The sequence below is a fragment of the Euleptes europaea genome, chromosome 6, assembly GCF_029931775.1.
Source record: "Euleptes europaea isolate rEulEur1 chromosome 6, rEulEur1.hap1, whole genome shotgun sequence".
Lineage (NCBI taxonomy): Eukaryota > Metazoa > Chordata > Lepidosauria > Squamata > Sphaerodactylidae > Euleptes > Euleptes europaea.
In genome coordinates this window covers 101,490,284-101,508,288 of record NC_079317.1, presented here as the reverse complement: position 1 = coordinate 101,508,288, position 18,005 = coordinate 101,490,284, and the positions used below count along the sequence as shown (strand labels likewise).

Below are 18,005 nucleotides of genomic sequence, written 5' to 3'. Positions count from 1 at the left end.
ATAGAACAATGTTCTTTGTTCCACCATATGATGCCAATGTAATCCAGGCAAACCAGTTCATCCCTGGTACTGTTATCCAACCAGGTGGGGTAATACAATATGCAGGCCAGCCACTCAGCCCTCCTCACCAGAACCCGCAGGTGGGGGGGCTGGAAAAAATGCTCAAAGTAGAGACTAAAACTCTGGGGGTAAGTGCTTTTAATTTTTATTCACATTCTGGTTATTTCAATGGTTTTCCCTTAGTAGCCGGGGAGTAGACCTCAGTTTCCCAGAGGGGGAAACCAAGCACAGGCCCATACTTAGTAATCTATATTAAATAATTTCAATGTGAAATTATTTATATTTCTGAAAAGCATATGCCACCAAAAGTTAATCACGTGGTTTTCAAAATATTCTTTTTCATTAATGAATCTCTGTCAAAGAAAGAGGACTCTGTAAGAGGAAAGGAAAGATATCATGACCTTCTTCACTGAGACAATTACAGTAAATATTTCATTTGTGTATGAAAGGAAATACTTCCTCCTCTTCTCTCAATCAATCAATCAATCAATCAATCTTTATTAAAAACAGTCATAGGCCAGCACAACTCTTCACAATTTATCATTAAAACCCTTAGTGTTACACTCTACCCAAAGGTTATTACAAACAGTAAAAAAGCTGGTTCTTATAGGTTATCCGGGCTGTGTAACCGTGGTCTTGGAATTTTCTTTCCTGATGTTTCGCCAGCAGCTGTGGCAGGCATCTTCAGAGGAGTAACACTGAAGGACAGTGTCTCTCAGTGTCAAGTGTGTAGGAAGAGTAATATATAGTCAGAAAGAGGTTGGGTTTGAGCTGAGTAAAAAAGTTGTTTGGACTCTGCAAACTATATAAATTACCCATTAAAATTACTGACACATTGGTGTTTTCAGCAGCGTCTGGCAGATTTTACAGGCCACTACACAAAACTTTGCCATTCCTTCTGTAACATGTGGGTTTTCATCTATAAGCAACATTTTAGCCTCCCCTTCTCTCTCTTTTCCTCACAACTATCCTATGAGAGAGTGTGACTGGTCCATGTAACATAGTGAGCTTCATGACTAAGTGGGGATTGAAACTCTGGTCTTCCCAATTTTAGACCTACACTATAACAACTACACCGCTTACATACTGGACCATCAGTACGAATCGCCAAATAGGGCTGTTGAATTAAAAAAAAATTGGTATAGTTCGGATTCAGCTGAATTCGGCCCGTTTAGATTCGGGATATGCCGAAGTCCGAACTCCCCCGCTTCGGGTCCGTGCAATTCGGCGGGAATTCAAAGTTCGGGAAAAAAATTCGGCCGAATAAAGCCATTAAAAACACAACCTCGCCTTTCCGCGGCTCTGGGGGGGGCATTTTTGGGGGTTGAGGTCCCAAACTTTCAGAGGAGCTTCAAAGGACCCTTCTTGCCAGACCCCCCAAGTTTTGTAAAGATTGGGTCAGGGGGGGCTGAGATATGGGCCCCGAAAGGGGTCCCCCCACCCTTAATGTGCATCTCTGGGCAGAGCTTGCCGCCCATGCACAAAGCTCCCAGCCCCGACAAATAGCTGATGAGAGCAAGGGCGGGGCAGGTGCTAAGAACTTTGCAAAGCAATACAACTGCAAAGCAACACCTTTGCAAACATGGAAAGGGCGGGGCAGGTGTGAAGAATTTTGCAAAACAATACAACTGCAAAGCAACACAAGCACGCAATGCAACAGTGCAAAGCAACACAATACAACTGCAAAGCAACACAAGCATGCAATGCAACAATGCAAAGCAACACAAGCACCTTTGCAACAGTGCAAAGCAACACCTGACACCTGGGAGTCTGCAAACCATGGAAAGGGACAGAGGCAGCTAGCTATGCATAATGAGCAGGAGGGGGTGGAATTTCTCCTTTTGCATTGGACTTGGGACCAGGCAGATGCATTCTTTAAGTCACCATTTGAAAACCAGTTTTGAGCAAGCATCAAAATAACCTAACTGATCTTATGAATGAGGGAAAACCTGAAGACATAAAAATGAAGCCCCCCCTCAAACCAGGGAGAGAGAGACTGGAGGGGGAACACACACCCCAGGCAGAACCGGCAAAAGCCCCCTTTGGCTTCCCCCCCCACCCACAGAAACTGCTCCCTCCCCACACACACACAGACTCTGCTTTCCCACACACACAGAGAGAGAGAGAAAAGAAAAATTACAGATTAAAGCCCCCAAAGGGGTCTTACTGTGGCTGTCTTCTGTTCCATCAGGAGCGGCTGGGAGGCTGGGTAATCCAATATGATTCCATTTGTATCCAATATGAGATCCATATGTATGCATCTCTCGAGGGTGATCCATTCATCCCAATAGGGAAAAGGGGAAAGCCCATATCTCGGGGGGCTCTGACCCAATGTTTACAAAACTTGGGTGGTCTCTTATGAAGCCTTGTCTGAAGCTCCGCTGAAAGTTTGGGATCGGCACACCCAAAAATGCGCCCCCTGCAGCCACGGAAAGAGAAAAGGGGGGAGCCGATATTTCTGCCCCCACTGAACCCATCTTTACAAAACTTGGGTGGTCTCTTAAGAAGGATTGTCTGAAGCTATGATAAAAGTTTGGGGGCTGCACCCCCAAAAAAGCGCCCCCTGCAGCCACGGAAATGGAAAAGGGGGGAGAGGAAAAAGGGGTGGAGCCCATATCTCGGGACCCCCTGACCCAATGTTTACAAAACTTGGGGGGTCTCTTAAGAAGCCTTGTCTGATGCTCCGCTGAAAGTTTGGGGTCGGCACACCCAAAAATGCGCCCCCTGCAGCCATGGAAAGAAAAGGGGGAGCCCATATCTCGGAACCCCCTGACACAATGTTTACAAAACTTGGGTGGTCTCTTAAGAAGGCTTGTCTGAATATCCCCTGAAAGTTTGGGGTTTGTACCCCAAAAAATGCGCCCCCTGCAGCCACGGAAAGGAGTGAATGTGCACAAGCACCCCCGCACACACACACAAAGATTTCCCTCTCTCTCTCTCTCTCTCTCTCTCACCGGCCGGCCGCACATCAGCTGATTCCTCCAGTACTCAATCCTGACTGATTGGCTAGAAGAAGACCCAGCTTGGCCACCGATTGGCCGGGGGAGGAGAATGCTGCTTACTGAAGGTTATGCTGCTTACTGACGGCCGAATTTGCTGGATTTATTCGTGAACTCCCGAACTCGCTGAATTCGCCCCCCCCGGTTGCCCGCCATTTTTTGAGTTCGGTTTGTCCCGAACTAAAAACCACCGAATCAAGGGAAATTCGGCTGATTTTCAGTTCGGGCCGAACCGAATCAACAGCCCTATCGCCAAATGCATCTTGGAATCCAGAGTAAATACTGGCTTGTCAGATACTTTAGCCTAAAAATATGGGAGCATTTGTTTGGTTGAAGTAGGGTCCAAGGCAGCAGAATCCCCTCACTTTCCATATTTGAGGAACCAGCTTTATCTATCCATCCCCTGTACAGATGCGTGTAGACCTGTAAAGGCTAAAGACAAAAATATTCTCATCTCCATTTCTTTTTCTCTAAAGCGGGTCCCAGGGTACCAAAACCAACATAACCACAATTTGTTGCCCAACACACAACTTTCAATATTTGGGCAACAGGCATTTGGGCCCTCCACCGCAACATACCTGTTTAAATATAAAATGGGGACAGGATGGAAATATTTCTTTATTTACAGGCAGTAGAATAACCTTGCCACCTTTGGGGAACCACTCTTTCTCCTGTTACCACTTGTGCTCCCTTTCATGTATAACCTTAGACATGTGTGGATGCTCCTCTAACGTGGGTTCAGGACACTTACCCAGAACCTCAACCAATTTAGGGGGATTAAGCTCAGTGTCAAGGGAAATCTCTTTCCACTTTCACAGCCTGGCTATGTTGGAAAACAGTTACCAGCTAGGGAGGGGGGAGCAAACGTTGTGGTCTAGGGAGTACCTGGGTAGTATGCAGCTCAAAAGCCCCTCTAATAAGCTGCCTGTAACCATGAAACAACACTTCAAATCAAGTTTTAGATTTTATTGAGAGAAACATAGGGGTATAGGATTTGAAAAGGTACTCAAGCGTAAGAACGGAGAAAATTGTTGTGTTCAGAAGGATGTGTGTATGAAGACTTAGGAGAGAAAGTGGAAGAGAGTCAAGCCTTCAGCTGAATGAGAATTCTGGCCATGGAAAAGCCACGAGAAGTGAGAGAGAGAGAGGGGTGTTTAATGAAAGAGATAGGGGAGTTTTTAAGAGACAATAAATAAACAGCGAGAAGGAGTCTCAGTCTGCTGCTCTGGGTAGAGTACAAGGTTGAGAGGGCTTTAGGCAGGACTTCCAAAGGTACAGAGTAAAAAAAAAAAAATACATTCAAAGGTAAAGCAGTGAAGGGACATGTCTGTGTGGCAAGGAAATGTCACAAAGTCCCAGAGAAAAAAAACTGGAGTTGCCAGCCTCTGCCCAAGTAGAGAGGATGACACTGCACATCATTTTGCCTGGCGTATCAGCAATAGTTATAGGAACCAGCACAAAAGAATATCAAAGGAATCATTGTAAAGTCCAGGAATTCATGGTGAGTATAGGATGAGAATCTATGGGTTTCCTGAATTTGATTGAGTTGGGTGGGGGGGTTTCCCAGAAATAGAGCAAAAGGTAATTGCATCCAGGCGGAGTGGACAAAAGTGTGGACCGAGTGCAGGCTTCACCTATGTCTGAGGCAGGGTGGTAGGGTAGGAAACGTACAAGCAAGTTTAGTAAAAGGAGATCAAACCCACCCACAGGATTGCCAGATCCAGTTTGGGGAGCTCCTGGAGATTTGGGGATGTAGCCTGGGGAAGGCAGGGAGGGACCTCAGTGATGTCCAGTGCCATAGAGTCCACCCTCCAAAGCTTCTATTCTCTCCTGGGGAAGTGATCTCTGTAGTCTGGAAATGAGCTGTAATTCTGGGAGGTCCCCAGGTCCTACCTGGCATCCCTACCCGCCCGCCCAGCTGCTTGATGGTAATTAGATTTCATGGGTGGGCGTGCAGCTGTTCGCTCAGTGAATCAATCTTCCCCCCAAGTTTTGGCCACTCCTCAGCCCAGCCTAAGGAGAGCCTTGACCTTACCTTTTAGAAATCAAGGCATTGCTAGCTCCTAAACTGGGTTTCTTCACAGAGGCCATTTATGCAGGGTCGATTCTGCTCCTCGCTCAATGCTGATTTTTTAAATCTGACCTTTAAAATGACTATTCACGGTCTGGATGCAAGAGGAGAAAGTCAAACAAATTCTACCCCCACACACACTCGTCTGCTCCTTCGTTCTTTTGCATAGCCATTAGCAATAGTTGTTCACCTAGCTAAGCCACTGCTGGGATTCTCCATGCTTCCTTCAATGAATGCTTCAATGCAGGGGGGGAGCAGGTATGCGCTGGCTTCGCAGTGATATCTGGAATGACAAAAACAAACAAACAAAGCCAGCCCTGTGCCTCCTTTTGGCTGATCCTGCATTGAGCAGGGAGTTGAACTAGATGGCCTGTATTGCCCCTTCCAACTCTATGACTGTATTATTCTCATGAACTTGCTAAGTTGCTACAAAGACAAAAAGAATTGACTGAATTTGAGAACTTAACAACCTAGACAGCTTCATGATGCTACCTGGCAAGAACTGGGAAAAGCCCCACTGCCCCTCTGAAGTGTATGCCCCTGCATAGTAATGACTCTGTTCAAGAAAGACTAAACAGAATAAGAGGGATTCATTCAAAAGGAACCTAATGAACACTCATGTAAGACTTTTGTCTGATCTGAAGTGAATGTATTATTGGAAGTTGCTCTTGGAGCTTATGGTTGACAGAGAAACCGGGCAAATCCAGATACCAATTCAAATGTCCTTGGACTTCACTGATCTACTCACTCACTCATGAAGTAATAGAAATCAATGGAATATGTCCCAATTACATAGAATCCTATTATTTGATAATGTAAGGCACCCCAATTATTAGAAAAGTCTCAAAATGCTTCACGCACAAAGCAGGAAATTGAAAATTATGAAACTATTCCCACATTAGCTAGAAAGCAGAATTTCAGAATATACATAGACCAAAACACCCCAATTACTAATAAAGACTGAAGGAAGACAACCTAGAGACAGAAGTCCAGTACTGTTGGACTGACAATAGAAACCACAGAAACAAAGTTGGAAGGGTCATCTAGTCCAACCCCCTGCACAATGCAGGAAATTCGCAATTCAGTTTGGAATTGATCAAAAGGAATAGACCAAATGAGCATTTTTCTTGTCTGAGTGATTCTCCAGACAGTGTTAAATTATCAGCACTCTTTCCTTCCCAGGTCTAAAGGAGTTGCTTTATCTTGTATTTTCTTCCCACAGGCCATTCAGATCATGATTGGACTGATGCACATTGGCTTTGGGGCTGTCTCAATGACTCTTTTTGGTCCAAACTACATTTCTCTGGCTGCAATGGGAGCTTATCCATTCTGGGGAGGATTATTTGTAAGTATTAAATTGTCTTTGGGGGCTAAAGTGTTTCAGTGTTCATGATCCTGAATTTAATCCTTGGACAAGATGCAATTTTTGTGTCTTGATTACCTTGGCTTAATTTCTGCAAAATGGGATAGGAAGGTGATTGCTTTGAAAATGAAGGGAATAAATGTTAGTTGCCTTGAACCTTAAGGACTGGGCATTGTTCTCAGCTTTCCATCACATACTAACATGTCCACCAAAAAGAGGCCAGAGTTATGTAGACTGCTGGCTTCTAAGTGACTTGGTTCATCGGGGCAGCGAATCAGTTAAGTCTCCATCAAGAGGTGCGTCTTTTCCTGTCTCCATGAGTAACAGTCATTAATTTATATGGAGAAATGAATACAGCTCTGCTTTTGTACACAATGTTGTGTTCCAAAATTTTCCTGGGCCTCCACGCCTCTCCATCTTCAAAACATCCTGCAATGTACTGTATGCACACACATGCATCTGAAGTCCTCTACACACTCCCTAGCCATCACAACAATGGGTACTTGAGTAGTCCTAAGGAAGCAGACAGATTAGATGATGGAAGTTATGTTGGAGTCCGACATTCACCAAAGGGCTTATGTAAGGAATGCAGATGTAAGGATCTGGAATTCCCCTGTTCTCACCCATGACATACTTTTATTTGAAAAATAAAAACCTTAAAAAGAGGAGCCCTGACAGTAATTATCTAGGTTGAAATAATTTAACATCAATATTTTAAAAAGCTGTTTCTAATATGAGAGCCACAATCCTAAGTTTATTAAAAAAAAATGGCAGGCTAAGAAAAATGTGTTTGTTGTTTCTAAATGCACTGCAGCTGAAGTAAAAGACAGAAACCTAAAATAATCAGAAGACCAGTGCTTGTTCTGCTTTAAAGATAATACTTGTTGGGCTTAATGAGAAAATATGTTATTACCTAACATCTGTCCTATTGTTTTTGAATAGAGAGAATTGTTGTGTAAATGTTACGTGGATTTCAGTTTAATACATTATTTCTTCTTTTGGATAGTTCATTGTTTCTGGATCCCTTTCAGTGTCAGTTGAGAATCATCTGAGCAAGTGTTTGGTGAGAGATATATAATATTTTTCATCTTCTTTGAAACGAGTTGTCAACAAACATCCATTTAAAAGATATTTATTTATGTATCTATTTATTTAAAACATTTTATGCCACCTTTCCACCTGATCTGGGTCCACAAGATGGCAAACATAACAATATTAATACATTTAAAAAATTAAAAATAGAGTTAAAATCACAAAAATCCATTAAAACACATAAACAAACAACACTAGAAGGACGGCTAACAACCATTTATTGGTGTTATGCCAGACAAAACAAAAAAGTCTTCACCTCCTAACCAGACCTGGAACCAAATTGGAACAGTTCTAAACCAGGGGTGGGGAACCTTTTTCCTGCCAAGGGCCATTTGCACATTTATGACATCATTCAGGGGCCATACCAGGTGTAGATCTCCCGGTGTGTGGGGGGAGACGCTAGGGTTGCCAGGTCTCCAGCCACCACCTGGAGGTTGGCAACCCCAGGGGAGGCCACACAGAGAAAGCCTGCAAGGCGCCCCCGCTCCCCCCTCCCAGGTGGGAGGGCAGCCAGAGGTGGGCCTGAGCAAACGAGGCACCAGGGGGGCGCAACCCACAGTCGATTGGCAAGGGAGGAAGGGAGGAAGGAAAACAGAGAAAGAGGAAAAGGGAGGGGGGAGAAAGGGAGAAAGAAATGGAGAGAGGGGGAGAAAGGAAGAAAAGGATGGAGGGAAAGAAAGAAAAGGATGGAGGGAGACAAAGAAAGAGACAGAAAAAGAGGGAGAAAGAGAGGGAGAGAAAGGAGAAAGAGTGGCAGAAAAAGAGGAAGAAAAGAGAGAAAAGCCTTCCCCCCACACACACACCCGCGCACGCCGGCCCCGTGCAACCGGGCCCCAGCCTCCCCCGCCCACACACAAACACACACGGCAGCGCACAGAGCCCCGTGCAACCGGGCCCCAGTTTTCATACCCTCCCCCCAGAGTCCACAAAGGCCTCCCCCCCGAAGCCCGGTCGGCTCCCGCATGCATGCTCTGCCACCGGGAGCCGCCAGCCTCTTCCCCCCCCTCTTGCTGCTCAACAGCCGACAGGCAGTGAGAGGGGCTTACAATATGCCGCGGCGTTCCTGCATGCAGCGGCTGTAGGGGGCAGCCTTGGGGGAAGCGTCCCTCCCCCTACCCTCTTCTCTCACCGACCAACAGCCGACAGTCGGCGAGAGGAGGCCCAAAGGACGCCATAGCGGTCCTGTAAGCCGAGGCCCCAGGAACACCCTCGGGGAGGGCCGTCCTGCGCCCCGCCTCCACGGCAGGGCCCCAGAGCTCCCGAGGGCCACAAAAAATGTCCTTGGGGGCCGCATACGGCCCCCGGGCCTGAGGTTCCCCATCCCTGTTCTAAACAATCCATTTCATCCAAATCTAAACAATCCACTATCATAGGATAGGCTGTAGAATATATAATGGAGTCCTCAACTGCATTGGAGCTATCCAGGTATCTGCAATCACAAGGCTGCAAAATCAACCAGCAGAATACTCATTGGGGGCTTTTCCACGTTCTCATTTTTCTTGCTTCAGAGTTTCAGTTTTGGGGTGGGGGGGTCAGTTCAGCATGTGTTTTGCTCTCTCTAGTGGTTGATTTGATATAACACAAAATTAATTCAGGCACAATAACTTGCAGTTTAAATCTTTAGTCAGATACACTAGATTAGATCTTGTGTTATATCAAATCAACAACTAGAGAGCAAAATATGTGTGGAACTGACCCCCCCTCCCAAGAAACAGGACCGCAGAAGCAAAGAAAATGAGAATGTGAAAAAGCCCTGTGCTGCATCCAGCAGTAATGTCTGCTGATGGAAGGGATTTCTGTCCATGGTGTGTGAATTTCTCACATCGCCCTCCTGCAGCAGCCAAAAATGGCCATTGAAATGCTGCTCTGGGGATGGGCGTGGGATGAGGATACACATGAGAATGGAATCAGAGAGCTGCTGTGGAGGAAGGAATCAATAAAAATAATCCTTTCACATCAGCGGAAATGTCTGGCAGGATCCATCCCATTGACAGAGACCTAACGACATGTACAAAAAAAAATCACCTGTTTTCCCAAAGTATATTATCCATATAAGACAGACAACATATAAATCTCACAACATATCTATTTTCATGTGACATGATATTCCTTTCCTATATATATGTCTTCTCTAGTACACTCTAATCATTTTGTCACACTAGCTACAAGAACCTTCCACAGGACTACAATTGCAAGCTCTGCCTAGAACATATTTTCATGGTAGATACATGAGAAGACAAGAGTCACTGGGGGGGGGCTTTTATGCATGGTCTGATTCCACCATACCCTTTGGAATTTTGACCCTTGGACTGGCCTGACTGACCTTGACCCAGCTTGATGACTTCGGCTCCTGCTTTCATCTTCCAGCAGCCTCCCAAACAGCTGCTGTTCTGCTGTAGGTGCCATTTCTAGTGCCTACAATCAGCCTTTTTGTAACCTGACACAGCCCAGCATAAAAAACACTTGCATGGTCATTTGTGATATTCATCATTCCACACAAAAAAAGGCTTTCATGCCTATAAGAGGATGCATGGGGGGGGGGCAAATGAGCTCTTATCCATTCTGCCAAGAACTGACACTACCCACCACACTCGCTTTGAAAGTGACCAAATAAACAGCCTCATGGTATTCCAACAGTTTTCTTTCACTAGCGGTTAGCAATGCCATTCTGGCTGGAGGCAGGGAGAGAAAAACTGCTCTCAGTTCTCCAGCTGGATTTCATTACTTGCAGGATGAAGACCCCTGCTTGCAACAGACCACTGCTTTAGCACTGTCTTGAAGCATCACCCCCTCCACATCCCTCTGTGTAGTTCAGGCTCCTCCTCTGCTCATTGGTCTGGGTTCCCACCCTTCTCCCGTCTTTTGCTGGCACAGAAATGATCATGCATGTAGGTGGCAGTATGTTGTTTCAGTGTCTTCCCACAGGGCTGACTCAGCCCCCAGACTCCTCAGATCTGCTTGGGTGTTAATGTACACCCATGGAGGTCTACAGAGTCTGATGACTCCATCAGTACAATGCTAGTGCACTTGCAAATGGCTTCCAGGAGAGGGGTTGGATGAGGGGGACAGACATGTGGGAGGGAGAAGCGAAAATGGGCATGGGGAGAAAACCCAAAGTAACAAGTAGGCACAGGACCAGCTTTTGATTTGGGATCGGGGCAGACTTTAAACTCTGGGTAAAACAGCATCATGAAAACGTGGGGAAAACATGAGGGGAGAGCGAGGCAACTTCTGAAGGTTGGAAAATACATGCATAATTAAAACGAAGCCCTGAAGTAGTTGGGGGTGACAGTGATGGGAACAACCCATGCATAAAAGGCCAATTATGCTAGAAAAAGTTGAAGGCATCAGAAAAAGAGGAGGCTCCAACATGAGATGCCTCTGTAAGACTTGAGCAAGGCTGTTAATGATAGGAGATTTTGGAGGATATTAATTCATAGGGTCGGAAATGACTTGACAGCACTTAACACACACATGCACACAAGAATTCAAACCTATCAATGTTCTTTGAAAAAGCTTGATCAATTTTTGGACTTTTTCAGGTGAAAAGCAGCGTGGGAATGAACATCGCAAGTGCTGTAATGGCGTTAACTGGTGCGATTCTGTATATCTCAGAACTGATGATAAATAAAAAATCTGCACTTACAAATGTAAGTGAACAAATTCATTCACCATTCACCAGTACTGTATGAGTTGGATTGACTGTATAAGGGGCACTGTGAGCTCCAGGCAGCTGGCCTTCAAGGTTCTGTTTCTCAGAAGTTTGATATGGCTGCTTTCTCTCCGTTTGTGTGATAACTGTAATCTACCATGGGAACCAGGCTCGGCTTGGTAACCAACTGTGCCTTTGGTTTTCTGTATATGTTCCAACCTGTCTGTATTCCCCCCAGTAGAGTCCTCGTACCTTCCCCTGTAAGTTCCTGTGTCGAGGAGACCCGGTCTGCTCTCCAGCAGGCCGGTTCCTCTTTAATTCAAAGTCACTAAATGTTTCCCTAAGGAAACCCAAACTTCCCACTGGGCTTCAGGATTCCCCCTAAAGCACAATGTAGGTAGATTCTACCACCAGCTCTCAATTCCAAAAGGCTGGCTCTCCAGGGATGAGCTGAGGGCTACTCTTCCCCAGCCAGTTTCCCAAAAGTCAAAACAAGCAAAAACCGTCCCTGCAGAGTTGAGCTTCTGCCAGGGGAGGCTTGTTGCTACAACACACTAGGTAGGTGGTTTCCCACACACACACACACACACACACTCAGGCACTTGGATTTAGCCCTGAGACCCAAAAAAGGTTTCTCAGACTTCAATATAAAGTCTATAAGTTTATTTTAATAAAATGTGCTCGTTACAGGGAAGGAAATTATTTGTGAGGCAGATAGCATAAAAACAAGAAAACCTTTAGCAATCTCTAACTTCACAGGAGTTCTTAAGTTTCAGGCAAAACAGGCAAAGTTTCCAAGAGAGTAACAAATACTTTAGTTGATTATAGTTACCAGAGTCCAAAACCATGGTTTTGTTCCTGACACGCAGAGTGTCAGTCCTTCACGGTTTTCCTGAAAGGGATCAGAGAGGTGATGAACGCCTCGGGACATGGCCGGCACGTCCCCCAAAGGCTCCATAAACACTATCTCAGAAGAAGCTTATTCTTATACCTTCCGAATTCGTCCGCTGGGGATCAGGCAGCCAATGAATTCCTCAGGAAAATAATAAAACGATGTCATATTTGTGATGTCGCTAGCCAACTCTTTGAAGACAAGAGATAAGTTGCATTCCTGCAGCGAATGCAAATTATCAGGAGATCCCAAGAGCCAGCGAGGGCTAAGGTGTGACAGGATATGTCACCTTGGAGACAGATGGGCCATCAGTGAGCAAGCTTCAAAGGGAAGGGGGTTTGAGAGAGTTCCTTCCCCCCCCCCCGCTCTCACAGGCTACAAAGGGAGCTTTGAAATGCATTTGCTAGGGGTAACTAGGCTGCAGCCTGAATTAAAGTTTGAGCCAATGTTGTGCAGTATTGTAGCAAAAGGAAATGCAGGGTGTATTTCCTTTACATCCTGCTACTCACCTTATGCTGCCCAAATAAACCAGCCTCTTGGAATACCCTGTCTGGACGTTTGGCGATTGGGATTCAACAGGTGAACTCAGACCTTACAGGCCCGTGGCAATGGGACTGAAAAGCCTCATCGCCTGAGCTGTTTGCTGTTTTCTAGACTTGTGCATAGCAATTTGTTTTATTTCTTTTGCTTTTTATTCCAAAATGGACTGCTTCATTATTGGGTTGTTTCATTTAGTGTTGTTTCGCTCTGTCATGCTGGGAGATGTGCTTCCAGCCAGAGTGTTCTCAGTTATTTCCTTTGCATGGATCCTCCAGATGTCAAAGCACATAAGAAGGGTGACACGAGAACTGACAGTTAGGACTTATGCACACTTGAGGCTTAAACTGACTTTCCATTAATTGGCTTACAACATAAATGTAATACCAAAATACATCTGACGCATCTTTTGTTTCCTATCCCGCTTCACATGCCTCATAAAGAAGTCAGAGATTCAAATGAGAGTTTTAGCCTTTTGTATGTATGTCAAGCATTGTGGCTCGTAAATATAACCTTGACTTGTAATGTTGCAAAATACCAGATAGACATAGGAACAAACGACATGACACATTTTTAACAAACCAGATTTGGGGAACCCACACAGTAGCTTGCTTTTGCCCACAGCCACACAGCCCCTGAGGGGAATGTCATTTTTAAAGCCTGCGGGAGCCCATAGGAGCTCCCTATGGGGTGGGGCTCAGGAAAGTAGCACTGAAGGGAAGGCAAGAGCCCCTCCTCAGCCCATGCCGCAATCCCAAGCTGAACTGGGCTCCCACAGGCTTTAACAATGACATTCCACGCAGCTGCTGTGTGGCTGCAAGGAAAGTGAACTGGATACAGAGAACAGGGATTCCAACCTCCAAGTGGAACCTGGAGATCTTGTGGAATTACAACTGATCTCCAGACTACAGTGATCAGTTCCCCTGGAGAAAAATGGCTGCTTTGAAGGGCAGACTCTATAGTATTTTATCTTGCTGTGGTTCCTCCCCTCCCCAAACTCCACCTTTCCTAGGCTCCATCCTCAAATCTGCAGGAATTTTCCTACCTAGAGTTGGCAACCCTACCAGAGAACATATTGTGTCACTGTGTAGTTCAGCCCTGAGAAGTTCCTAGTCAGGTTCTTAGCCACTATTGTGGGTTTTTAGAGTTTTATGCTCAAACAAGATGGGCAAACTTCATAAGCAAATGGATCAAAATTGCCACCAGTTCTTCCACCAGTGGTGTTCAGATATTTGGACCCAGAAAGTGGCCGGGGGAATACTTGTTGTTGTTGCAGTTGAACTAATTTGTTGGCAGTGAGAGGTGCATAATAGATCACTCACATTTTTCTGTGCTCTGCAGCCTGCAGGTGTTGGTCTTGGTTTTCTACTCCTCTTCTTCAGTTTGTTGGAGTTTTGCATCACTCTTTCAACAGCACATTTTGGATGCCAAGTTGCGTGCTGCACCAATGACCCGGTATGCATTTGAGACCTTGCTCACTGTTTGAACAGATCATGTTGCATATTCCCAAGATCAGAAGATAATTCATAAAAATGTTCCCCTTATGCATGTGAACAAGGATCTTATAGCTCCCTCTGATTCTTCAGAATATTGGTTTTAGACAACAAGTCTCATCCAGCCTGGGAAGTTGTCCCATGTGGTATGGCCATATGGCAGCTGCAAGCTGCAATATTAATTATCACTGGGAAATCCATGATCAGATCTTCCCAGCATTTCACCTTTTCATTTTTTTTTTAATTTTTTTGGGGGGCCATGGAGTCACCACTGACTTATGGTGTCCCCATAGGGTTTTCAAGGCAAGAGACATTCAGAGGTGGTTTACCATTGCCTGCCTCTGCATCATGCCCCTGGTATTCCTTGAAGGTCTCCCATCGAAATACTTGCCAGGATGAAAGCTAAGAGGGTGTGACTGGCCAAAGGTCACCCAGCAAGTTTCCATGGCAGAGTGGGGATTCGAACCCAGGTTTTCCGGATCCTAGTCTGACAGTTTACAAACTACACCACATTAGCTCTCAATTTCATTCTTGCATGACCCCAGTTTGGATCACAGTTGTCGGAGTGGGGGATAAGGGTTTAATCTTTTCTTCTGTACATTCTTCTTTGAATCCACTATCACTTGTTGCTATTACCTTTGAATGAAGAAGAAGTTGGGCAAAGATGGGTGCTCTGATGATAGAGCGGCACTTATTGAGATTTTTAAAGGACAAAACATGGGACCACCCACTTAGCAGATTATGGAGGTCATTTTTTTCAGGACATGGTTTTTCATCTTCATCCATATATTGTGCAATAAGTGTGCATTTGTTTCTCTTTTGTCGCAAATGAGGGGCAATTCTTCTGTCAAGGAAGCCCTGTCATTGCAGGGATCTGTAGCATTTCCCATTCCCACATTCATTGCACTGATTTCTCTGGGTATTCTACAGAAATACACTATTAGTTATTGGTGATGTTATCTCTCTTCCAGCCCCATCAGGCCCACACCATTTTAATCTTTTTATAAATAAATTAACTGAAATGTAGAAGTGCTTTGGGAGTCTGTACACTGTCCTCCAGTACAACATTTTTGGCCATTTGTTTTAAAGTTACAACAAAGCAGAAAGTACACCACCTCCCTTCTTCCCAACCTTCTTATAGAAAGGAATGTATTTGTGAAGCATAGCAGATCTATTCCCCCTCCTTGTAGATCTCCTACTGAAACATTTTCGGCTGATTCATGGCCTATACAAAAAGAAGTGCTTGAGTATTTTAAGAGCTACTCATGGTGAGCTCTATAGTATTAATTCCAAGTTGTGTTATTTTTCCATCTTGTTTTTGATCTTACAAGATTTATGAGATTCATAGGAATCTTAGCTTTCAACTTTTGGGGGAGGAAAAGGATGATTTTGGACATTGTACTTATGATCAAATTCTGGAAAACATGATGTTTGTTTCCAAAGATCTCTGAATTCAGAGTCAAATCAAAGAAACCTTGTATTAAAAAAATTGTATATGGGATGATAAAATGTGGGGTCGGCCATTGAAGTTCATCTGTCAGTGCAGTTAATGCAGCAGAGTCCATAGCAAGGATAATGTCAAATTCTGTCTCTTAACTGGGGATATACAAAAAAATATATATGTTTCCATTAAATTTCGGATTCAGGATTATTAGACCCAATTTTGGGGGGGGAGTGGGGGGGGGAAACAAAAGTAAGCTGAATACTCATACCAGGTCCATTATAGTATATATGATTTTTTTTTCAGCAGGTCAGGTCAGGGGGGTTCCAGGTAGAGTCACCAAATTTCAGGGTAGCTGAAAGGGACTCTCCTTGGATGAACCCTGAAGTTGGGTAAAGTTTGGTACAGGGGTCCAATTTTATGGGCCCCCGAAAAAAGTTTACAATGCTTTTTTATGGAGAATGAGGGTCTGCTTTGGTTTCCCTCACCATCTGAGGCTAGACGGCTGGCCACTCAAGAAAGGGCCCTTCTGCATCGTGGCACTAGAACTTTGGAACTCCTTCCCCAAGGAGACTTGCCTGTCTCCCTCTATTGGTGTCTTTTCTATTGAAGTTTTTCCCTCATCATGCATACCCCCAATAATGGTATTGGCCCTCCTTCTGTGCTTTTAATTGAATCTTACAATTTTAACTTCTTCTTCTTTTTACTATTTAAATGTTTTAATGTTTTTTTATGTATGCTGCCTTGTGGACCATAATTGGGTGAAAAGTCAGCATAAAAATGTTTTAAATAATGTTGTTGTTTTTGTTTCAGGCCATGGTTTTAGTGCCTTACACTGTCAGTAATGATGTGCCTTGTGCTGGAGGCAATCCTGCCCCTCCACCCTATGAGGCTGCTTCTCCGAAATGAGAGGCTCAGTCAAGAACTGAACAGAGAAGTCATACCAGCAATCTTCACATTTCCATAATGTCAGAAATAAAATTTTCTCATTCCCATTCCTTTTTACATTGATGATTTAAGAGCCAGGCAGCAACTTTGAGCAGATTAAAACTAATGGGAACGGGGCCTGAAATTGAGGAGGTCCTATTGTTGGCCAGGCAGCTTAAACAAAGGGAGAAAAAGGTACCAATAGTAAGAATAAAAAAGGAAGGTAAAATAACAACAGATAAATAAAAAATTATGGAGGCATTTGTAGAATATTATACAAATTTATATAAAGAAAAACCAGTTTCAGATAAAGAGATGGAGGTCTACTTGAAACAATTCCATTGGGAAGGTATATCCCAGGGTTTTTTTGGATTTACTTATAACTCCTGAGGAACTAAAGGATGCAATTGGTAAAAGTAAGCTAAATAAATCCCCAGGTTCGGATGGATTTACGGCATCTTTGAAGATCTATTGAAGGTTATGAATTCTTGTTTGCAGAATGGTTCTATCCCACAAACCTGGAAACAAGCAAACATAGCATTAATACCAAAGCCGAACACAGATTTGTCTGAAGTTAAAAATTATAGGCCTCTTTTGTTGACTATAAATTATTTGTTGATATTTTAGCTACATGTGAGCTCTAATCCCGTGGTAAACCCATAAAAATTTGGAACAAGACTAAAAAAGGTATTAAATGATTATATACATGAAGACCAATCCTGCTTTTTACCTGGGAGAATGATTAGTCAAAATGTTAGAATGGTGATAGCTTTATTAGAATATTCAGAGCATACTCCAACCCCAATTGCTATGATATTTTTAGATGCAGAGAAAGCTTTTGATAATGTTAACTGGAAGTTTATGAAAAAATATTGGATTACATGGGAATGGGTATAGGCTTTAAACAGCTATTGAAAGTATATATACTCAACAAACAGCTAGACTTTTGATTAATGGGGTATTATCACCACAATTAGAAATTCAAAAGGGTACCAGACAGGGATGCCCTCTTCCACCTTTACTGTTTATTTTAGTTTTAGAAGTTTTATTGAATAAGATTAGACAAGATGATAATATTGTAGGTATAAGAATTAGGAGAAATCATTATAAGATTAAAGCATATGCGGATGATTTAGTATGTATTTTGACTAACCCTAATTGTCAAATTGAAAAATGGAATAACATTGTGGAGGTTTATGGAAAGCTTTCAGGATTTAAAATAAACAGGAGCAAAACGAAAATTTTGGTAAAAAATATGACTCTGTCACAACAAGAAGAACTAACTGGCAAGACAGGTTTTATTATTAAATCTAAAGTAAGGTATCTAGGAATATGGTTAACCTCAAATAACCTTAATTTATTTCAGAATAATTATGTTAAAATTTGGCAACAAATTGTTAAAGATCTTAAAAATTGGGAAAAGATACCTTTATCATTATGGGGAAGAATTTCACTAATCAAAATGATGGTATTACCAA

The 18,005-nt window shown here is 43.7% G+C and overlaps 1 protein-coding gene across 1 annotated transcript; it reads left to right on the top strand.

The window, feature by feature from the left end:
- Positions 1-8: 8 nt before the first annotated feature.
- LOC130479607 (membrane-spanning 4-domains subfamily A member 8-like) lies at positions 9-14,133 on the top strand. Its single transcript, XM_056852002.1, has 5 exons — positions 9-188; positions 6,353-6,475; positions 7,500-7,556; positions 11,128-11,235; positions 14,008-14,133. Exons 1-5 carry the CDS (start codon positions 9-11, stop codon positions 14,131-14,133), a joined length of 594 nt encoding a protein of 197 aa, XP_056707980.1.
- Positions 14,134-18,005: the final 3,872 nt, after the last annotated feature.